Source organism: Halyomorpha halys, unplaced genomic scaffold (genome assembly GCF_000696795.3).
Source record: "Halyomorpha halys isolate HHAL.00 unplaced genomic scaffold, Hhal_1.1 Scaffold237.1, whole genome shotgun sequence".
Classification (NCBI taxonomy): domain Eukaryota; kingdom Metazoa; phylum Arthropoda; class Insecta; order Hemiptera; family Pentatomidae; genus Halyomorpha; species Halyomorpha halys.
Window position 1 is genome coordinate 208,346 of NW_027112495.1, and position 9,607 is coordinate 217,952.

A 9,607-nucleotide genomic window follows, 5' to 3' on the forward strand; every position below is an offset into this window, starting at 1 on the left:
GTATAAGGTTTGGGGTAATATGGATTTGAGCTTGAAAAGCAATCCGGAATGTCATACCCGGTCAAAAGCTTGCGCTATGTCCAGAAAGGCACCCATTGCAGTATTGTTCAAGTAGAAATTAAACTATTTAATGTGAGGCAACGTTTCGCCCCACGTTGCAGGGCTTTATCAGGTCCTATTGAATGGAAGTAAACCCAAAAATGATCATCATCGACCAAATTAACACATTTTCAGTCGTGGCACATGCGAGCCTTCGTCTCTAGCAGCTGTCGGATTAGGTTAGGAAGTTTTTTTATGCTAAAAAAATTGCTTTGTTAAATTTTGCAGTTATAAGTTTTTTAGATGGATCCCTTCAATTTCCCATCCGTCTTCTTTTTTTTTATTCAATACCTGATCGGCCTGATGTGCCTTACATGGTTAATGAACAGTAACTTTTTTTTTTACATCAATTATGGGGGCTATAGTTTCGTGCAAAAGACACCCCTTACTATTTAAATGTTATATGAAAAAAAATTAAGATATAATAAATAGGTAACATTAATAATTCTTTAGAAGAGAAAAAAAAAAGTTAATCACAAAAACAATGACATTTATGGATTTGAGAAAATGAATAATTATAATGGGAAAAAAAGTTAATTTAAGAAAAAGATGAAGAGGAAAAAAATAGAATAAAATAAAATTGTAGAATGTGAATAATAGAACCGATAAATATTGAACAGGCCATCCTCAAGGATAATCTTAAATGTAAATTTACACCTCACATCCAACTATTTAAAAAACATTTGCAGGTTATTCTGCCCAAGTCATTAATTTAATTCATTATAATCATCATCATATAAGTCATTAGTCATTTGTCATTATTAAATTAATTTTTAAAACTTTTAATTACAGATTAACTTAACACTATTGTCATTTTCATAACAATAAGGTGTTGAGACTTAACTTGGATACAAATTAATTTATTTTTAAAAAATTCAATTTCAATTCAATCGAATCTTCCTTCCACAATTGGTGTACATTCCGCATGTGATGTTACTTTCCCGTTGGTCCCACAGATATTTCATTTTTTGAACAAGCAAAATTAACTGTCCATTTGTCAATCTCTTTTTCACCCTTGTCTTCCCATTTCGCACCTATTCGGACGATAACTAACGGCCCAACGGACGCAGTCCCCCACCGAGCCGTGTGGTTGGACCTTCCGGACGATCCAAACACACAGACGCGTCTGTATGCTGACGAATTGATTCAACAACTTTTTTCAGGTTTCTGCTCCCAGTGGAGGTAAGGCCTGTGCACCTTTTTTTTTTTTTTAAATTTTTTGAGTGAAAACTTCAAATAAAACTAATAATAAGCAAAGTAATTTCAAAATTAGACTTGAAGTCTACCTTACTCTTACTAGATTTAGAAAAAAAAGTTATGATTCGACAAGCTATAGATCAGCAGTTCCCAAACCCAACATTCCCAAACAAATATGTAGATGTAGGAAAAGAAGAACAATGCTAATTAAAAGCTAAAATGAATTGTATATTTTCTATTTTATTTATTAATATTTTAATATAGGCTCACTTCTGGGTTGGAGAAAACATAGTGTATTGCGTCTTTGCATTTTTCATTTGCTCTTTAGATCAGTGGTGAATCCTTGAATTTTCTGAGTGGGCGCATCTGTGTACTTGGTCCTTAACCCCACGCCCCAACCCTATCAGCTATCGCGTTCCCAAAAAACTTTGTTATTCTATATCCTAGTTTCTTCTACATCGTTACTGTCTACTACATCTAGCGATACACCCATTCTCATATGTTTTTCTCAATTCCTTCCTCATGTGTTTAAAAAAAAAAAAGTTACGAAAGAGAACATCCTTGATTGAGCCATTTAGTGATTAGGTAGTTCTTAATTCCAGTTTCGAGTTTTATTCCGGCTTTAAGACCATTGCACAGTCTCTTAATATATTTTATCAAATTTATACTAGTTCCTGTGTTTTTTTTATAAATTTACATAAATAACCTCATGTAATCAGGACCGGATTTGTAACTTTTTATTGGTTTTTAAATATTATACGAATCTTGCCAACATTCCTCTTTTCAATAAGCTAAGTGAAAATTTGAAATACGACCAATTAGAATTTCTCTACAATTGTGACCGATTTCCTAACTATATTGAATGTTTAAATTTTCCCGACTATATTATGAAATATTTAAATTTTCCCTACTCTTTTGGACTTGAACTTATTCGGTTTTCAGATGCGAATGTTGACGCTCGACTGCAATGATTTTCTTCTCTATTCGAACACAATTATAACTGCTCTGTACGATTAGTTTTCGATCTTATCAGTGATATGCCTATAACCCTTCCATATTACACTGAGTTGAAGTAGTCTACCCTTCCTACGGCCGTTAGTATGCCATAGAAGCTTCCTTCCTATACCGAGTGGCTGACACTCAGCGACCCTCCTATATCTTGTAGAGCCTGAAATGTATATCCTCCGTTCCATTCCGTACTATCGGGTCCTGTCCTCCCGACTTCTACTCTCCTCCTTACCCAACTGCTGTATTTGACAAATCCTTCCTAATCCGAGCTGCCTCACTCTGGAACTCTATATCTTCTTTTCAACCTTCTCATTCTTCATCTAAATTTATCTTTTTTAACCACCTTTTCAATATTACTCTCTAAATAATATTATTCATTTCTGTGGTAATTTAAAAATAATTATCACAGAAATGAATGGTGGTAGAAAATTTAAAATTTAGTATTCTTCGGCAGTTGTTACAATCAATTGCCACAGCTCTTCAGTTCCGAACCCCAAGTAGGAGCCGTGCATCCACCGACAAGTCTTCTCATCTAACTTTTGGCTGACCACTTTTTCTCAATGTGAATTTTCTCTACTTGGATTCTCTTTGGGTTGTCTTGGCATCATCCATTGGCGTGACGAGCCCAGTCCGCTGATGTCGCTCTAATCTGACGAACCTGTTCAAGGGAATTTCCTTGTTGAGTCTCGTGAGTTTTTTTTTCTTCTCCAGACGCCTTTTTACCTTCTCCAACAGGACCAAAAATTCTTCTCTCGAAGATGAATCTTAAGAAGAATTTACGTTTTAGTGTGTGCCCTGGCTCCTGACCCGTAAGTTAAAACATGACCAAGGTCTCAGGGTTATCTGGATCCTGTTAAAAAAGAGCCTACTACTATATTGCCTTGTTAGCCCAAAGCAATACCGGCTAGCCATCGCTATCCTCCTACTGATCTCCCGGAGTATGTCGTTTCCCGAGTTGACCTCTGACCCCAGATGAACGAAACTATTTACCCTTTCGAAGCTGAACGGTCCAACCTCAAAGGAACTTAACCTTGGTCCCTCGCCTCCAACTCTAAGGTAATTTGTCTTAGTTTCATTAATTATCAGTCCAAGTTTCTTTACTGCATCTTATGGGGCCTGGAACACTTCTTTTAATACACGCTCAGATCTGGCCGCAATTTCAAAATCGTCAGCGTATGTCAAGAGCTGGTCCGTGCTCTTGAACAGGCTCGCACGAAGCTGGATTCCCTACACTCGTGCTGCTTTCTCTCCTGCAAAGTTAAAGAGAAGGCAAACAAGGTTAGCTCCGTTATGTACAGCACACTTAGAGTTCGATTGTCATCCTCTGTTAATGTTTAAAAAAATTAAAGATGTCGTTTGACTCTCTAATCTTACAGCTATATAGCCCTAATATTTAATCGAAAAAAGTTCTGTAGGATACAACTTCAATATAATAAATTCTTCTTAAATGTAAGGGACTTCAACCTAAACCATCAAATATGAAGTTTCAATGTGTGTCTATTTAGTACTTGGATTACGTTTACCTATTGTCAGCAGTTCAAAAATAATCATTTCTTTCGTAGCGACCCGTTTTGTAATTCTGTCTATTTATTTTTATTATAGTCGATAGGAACGGCAGAAGATCATAAACAGAGATCAGGAGTTGATAAGTGTCATGGGAAAAAAAGTGAAGAGGTTGGAAAATATTTGGAATCGTTACTGGAAGAAATTGAGGCAAAAACAGGAAAAAGTTCTATCAGGATTCAAAAAGTTCTGTGTGAGAATGCAAGCTCATTGAATAGGTGGAAAAGGAAGAAAAGAGAGAAGCAAGTTATATCTTCTCGAATCTATTTTTCCACCAATTATTTTGCTTTTTCCATCTTTCCATTGAAGTTCGAATCCTTCTGCTGGAAGGATGTTAGTGTTAGGTTGGAGAATATTGGTGTGGATGGTTGACTTTTGACCATGGTTTTTTTAGCGATCTTTTATCATCTGTTAATATACTATGAACTGAACTGTGATTACACAGACAGTAAATGAAAGATTAAGATTATTTTGTAGAATGATAGTCTAGGTGGCAGTCACTAAAGATACAAAATAGTGAAAAATAATTATTTAATGTTGGTTAACATTGAATTTTTTTTCTCACTATTTTGTACCTTTATTGATCGCCACCAGGACTATCTTCCCACAATTTGCTTCATACGGTCAACTATCTTCTTCCAATATTAAGATTATTTCTCTATCCTCAGATGTTAATCAAGGTGGTGAGTGACAATGGCATTAACTAAGGGAAGTATAGTTATCCATTTATAGAAGAATATTAGTGTGGGTGATTGACTTTTGACCATGGTTTTTCCATCAGTGATCTTTTACCATCTGTAAATATACTATGAACTGAGCTGCGATTATACAGACAATAGATGGAAGATTAAGATTATTTTGTAGGAAGATAGTCTGGGTGGCTGTCAATAAAGGTACAAAATAAGATTATTTCTCTATTCTCCAAAGTTAATCAAGGTGGTGAGTGACAATGAAATTAACTATGGGAAGTAGAGTTATGCATTTATAGAAAGAGTAATCGCTGCCATTCCCAATAAAAAAATAATCGAAAAAGGAGATCCTATCACTCACAACCCTTTAACCTGGTTTTGAAAATGTCATGACAATGATTTGAACCAATCCTTATGGTTCCATTTATAAACAACTGATTCTCAACATAGTCTTGCAGCTAGTATTGTGACAATGGAAATGAGTGCAAGTTTTCTTCTTGGAGTATTTCGGTAAGTGGGAAGAAAAGTCAACTTCAAGAAATGGAGATATAGCTAATATTCAATACTTAAAGGATACCAGTGGCTAGATTTAAGCTTCTGTGGACCTTTTTTTTTAAAAAAAAGAAAAAGTGCTAAAGCCTTAAAGTCAATTTAAGGCTGATTGTAGATAAAAGATTTTTTGAGCTTTGATGAGATATTTAAAAACATCGAAAAAGTATTCTGAAAGACCCCAATATTCAGGCTCATCACACTTATCAGTCTAACAGTAACACATGGTACTGAGTAAAATGTGGATATTGACAAAAAAAATGTAAAGAAAGTAAAAAAAAAAAATTGTACAATTCGCCTTACCAAATAGCTCTCTTTGAGAGGCACATGGTATTATGTCCTTAGAATGAAAAATACCTGAATATCCCAAATGATAACAGATGGTTTATTAGTAGAAAAATAATTTATTTATTTATGTTCTTAGAATGAAAAATACCTGAATATCCCAGATAATAACAGATGGTTTATTAGTAGAAAAAGAATTTCATGCATGAATGTGGAAACCACCCACTAAATCCAAATCATCCAATAAATAAATTTCCAGGTAGCAATTTAATTGTTGTTTAATATCAATTTTGGATTGTTAGTTGAAGGTTCTAAATGGACCTCAGCACCAGTGAAAGAAGGAGAATAAAACTATATTTTATTTGGGAAGCTTATAGTTTTTTTTCTTAATTGAAAAACTTAACTATTTCATTATTTTAATGATCATTTTTAGTTATTTATATGAAAGTAATTTATTGAAAGATTTTTACATAGTGAATATTTTAAGGTATTAAATCCATTGAATTAAGTTTACTCCCATTCCTTAGTCATACGATGTTAAGGAAATTTAATTATATTGCAGATTTGGAGAGTTGATGCTGAATGTATTTCGAACTTATTGACATTTGACCATCTTCAACTAATGTGCCACAACCAGCAAATAACACCTCCAATATCCCTTGATCCATCTTCACTACATCAAAATCCTTTAGAGTAAGTGTTGTTTTCATGTTTACTTTTATGATATTATAATTTTTGGAGGGTTATATAGTTTAATGCTTTATTTATAAGATTTTAAAGTTAAATATAAAAAATATGACATTTTTAAACAAATATGAATTAAAGATTTGACTAGATTTTTCATTGGGTAACAGCTAATCATATAAGTTTTTATTTAATTATCATTAATCTAAAATTTATCTTTTCAATACTTCAAAAATGAGTAAATATTGGTTATTTTTTCCTACAATAGAATGTTTCCTTCTTTTTAGAATTGTTTCTTTTTGTTCTTATCTGCATAAAGTGTCAAGTCATGAGTTACATTTAAAATTATATTATAAATATTTGATTAGAATTATTTTTTCCTATTAGTAATCAATATCTAATACCCAATTTGTTTTTTCATTTTTTATGCCCATTTATTGTACATTTGTACATGAAGTACACTATTTGGTATTAAAAATATTTTCTTTTTCTTAGTCATTATAATATATTTTTTAATCTCTCCAATAATAAGCTAAAATAAACCATAATTCAAATTAATATTTATTTGTTTTAACCATCTCCCAGGGTTCAAATAACTACGTTTATGATCATACTGCATGATTTAATGAGTCAATTAGATCAACGAACTGTTTGTATACAAACAAATCTGTTGTAATGTATGTTTTAACTAATGCATTATTCTGTCCCATTTAAGGAACTGGCCACATGCAGTTGCTATTGAAGATGAAAGAATTCATCGTATACCATTTGCCTATAATTTAATGAATTTGCTACCAAAATGTCAGCAAGCTGAACTACTGTCATCGATGTTTATACAAGGTAGAACAAATGAAAATTTCATTATTATATTATATTTTGTGGGTCAATATCAATTTTTGAAATATTTAAAATTGCATGATTCTTTTATTTTTCAGAGTTAAGTGATGATTGGGAAGGTAAAAACAGGAATGATTCTCCCAATAACTTGCTAATGGAAAACTTTCTCTTGCAACTTCAAGAATTACACCATAGAGATCTTACTTTGAGTGACCATGAGGCAACTCAGCTACTGGAATTAATCACAAGTCGCCCTCGTGATTGTTCAAAAAGGCCAATTCCTTTTCCTACTGGTGATTATAATATCCCATGATAAACTAGTTTTCAAAACATTGTTATATTTTTCAAAATTAATCGGAATTAAGGTAAATCAAAGAAGAGTACCTAAATTGGAATGGCCCTGACCAGTTATTTGTTATGTAAAAGGTGCTCAACCATCTGTAAGGTGTTATTTTTAATTTTTTAATGCAATGAGACTTCTTTCTTTATATTTCTGATGTATGCCAATTACTAGTTTACAAAGAGGGAATTTCTACACTGAGACATGAATTTTTATGTGTACATGAAAATATGTAAATAGCAAAGTGTTATATTTAAGGTATATGAGGAATAAGTTGAAATAACTTATTTAATAGTGCTAATGTTTCAGCTAGAATTTCCAGCCTTCATCAGGGCTGTTCGATGCAAATCTGGCAACCTGGCATCTTTATATTTAATGATTTATTTTTTTATAAAGCAGATGTAGAAATTTTATGTTAAATTACAGTGATCCAGTTCAATAGTAAATATTGCAAGGTAAAAATAATAAATTGAACGAATGAAAACCTTGATAGATAATTATTAAAAAAATGAATAAATGGTTATAAGAATAATTACTTATGAATATTATATTTTTAATTAGCTATCAAATTATTAGTTAGTTTAAACATTTTAGTTAAACTGAAAACTTTCAGCCTATAAAATTTCTGTTCCATTTCATGCCACTGTTTTCAAAGACTATTTAATCATCAGCAAAAGTCTGGATGTTATATAAGAAATTTTGAAGTAAATAATCAAGGAATTGGATAAAATGTCCCCGAATTGGGAGTTAACTTGTCAGAACAATCAATAGATTATTATATATAAATAAAAAGTACTTGTATGTAGCAGTAAAAATTGGATTGAGTTTAGGATTGTTAAAAGATTTACATTTTTATTTATAACCTTCTATAAGAATAAAATAATAATAATAAACAAAAATAGATTGCAATGTGGTAAAAAAAATTAGAATGAAGATTCAAAATAAATGTAAAAAAAAAAAATGAATTTCAAATACAAACAAATAATTTCTAACTTTGAAAATAATGATGATACCTACAAAGAGGAAAAAATAATTAGAAAAAACAGCAGGAAACTTAGTGACAATAGGTAACCTGTCTCAGCTTCCGATTTTTTTTTTTTGGTAATTACTATAGGAAGACCTCTATAAATTAAAGGATTTTCTTTAGAAGATACTTAAAAATACTTTACATATTTGAAAAGAATACCAGTATTCTTGAGAAACTACCCATATTTTTATAGAAAAAGTAAGCGTAGGTGCCACTGTAACTATCAGCAACCAATTAGTGATGCTAAAATTATAACAATTCGCGTAACTGTTATTGATCCTACAGGTCGACCACCAGTTCGTCTTGATTTCCAATGGCGAAAAGTTTTGTTTTTATATTTTTGTTTATTTGCATGTAAAATTTTGATGTTGGCATTACAAAAATCTTTACAGAACATATTAAACCTGAGACAAGAAAAGTGTCTGATGCAGGTTCTTCTGAAACTGTTGAAACTATTCCTGTGGCAAATGATTGGGCTAGACTAATATCTTGGGCTACATATCAAGCTGAAATTTCCAGTTCTTCACCAGGTTACATGTCTATACATTTCAATATTCTTCACCTATTTGTATTTATAAGTTATTTATGAGTTACTAGTTCAGTAATTTTATTTAATATTTTTTAAACTTTATAATTTATTCATAAGTTATTGAAAGATTCTATTAAGGTGTGAACAATGTTCATTTATTTATCTTTATATGAAAAATATATGCTGTCTGGAAATTGCCTTCTGAAAGCCAACAATCTGATTATTGAGAGCACCCTGAACAAGACTTTCTTTCAAGCTTCATGTCATTGAAATTAAATTGTTTACATCAAACTTCTCCATCATGTGTAGAAAGTAATGCTTTAGCTCTGTATTAATTTAATAACCTAAGTGAATTTTATAGCAACAAGACTATTGCATTTTTGTAATAATTATTATAAAGACTTAGCCCCTTCGTTTTGTAAGATTTACAAAACAGATATCTTAGATCTTCTGTCAAACTACTATATGTATAAACTTCATTTTAAATACATATCTGTGTTGTAGTTGCGAACAACTAGGAAAGTCAAGTATTATAAAAAAAAAATATATATAAGAATATGGTCAGGGTTGCGGTCTAAAGTGAAACAAAAATAGTTTACAACTATTTATTTTCCGACGTTTCACCCCACTTTCCAGGGCTTCATCAGGGCTAAAAAGATACAAAATGATACAATGATAAGAATGAAAATACAATGATAAGAATAAAAACAAGTAACAATGGCAAGAGTAAAAATTTCTTTATAAAAATACATAAAATATAAAGCTTAAAAAGTACAGGAGATGCATATAAAACAAAAAAC

General features: G+C 31.5%; 1 protein-coding gene across 6 annotated transcripts in view; it reads left to right on the forward strand.

Annotated features, from left to right (window-relative positions):
- Positions 1–9,607, forward strand: part of LOC106679968 (KICSTOR complex protein SZT2) — a 240,391-nt gene that overhangs the window by 113,385 nt on the left and 117,399 nt on the right. For all 6 annotated transcript variants that reach the window (XM_067050326.1, XM_067050330.1, XM_067050327.1 and 3 more), the window contains 4 exons: positions 5,953–6,083; positions 6,790–6,914; positions 7,010–7,204; positions 8,671–8,808. In XM_067050326.1, coding sequence (XP_066906427.1) covers positions 5,953–6,083; positions 6,790–6,914; positions 7,010–7,204; positions 8,671–8,808 — 589 coding nt within the window. The remainder of the gene's footprint in view (positions 1–5,952; positions 6,084–6,789; positions 6,915–7,009; positions 7,205–8,670; positions 8,809–9,607) is intronic.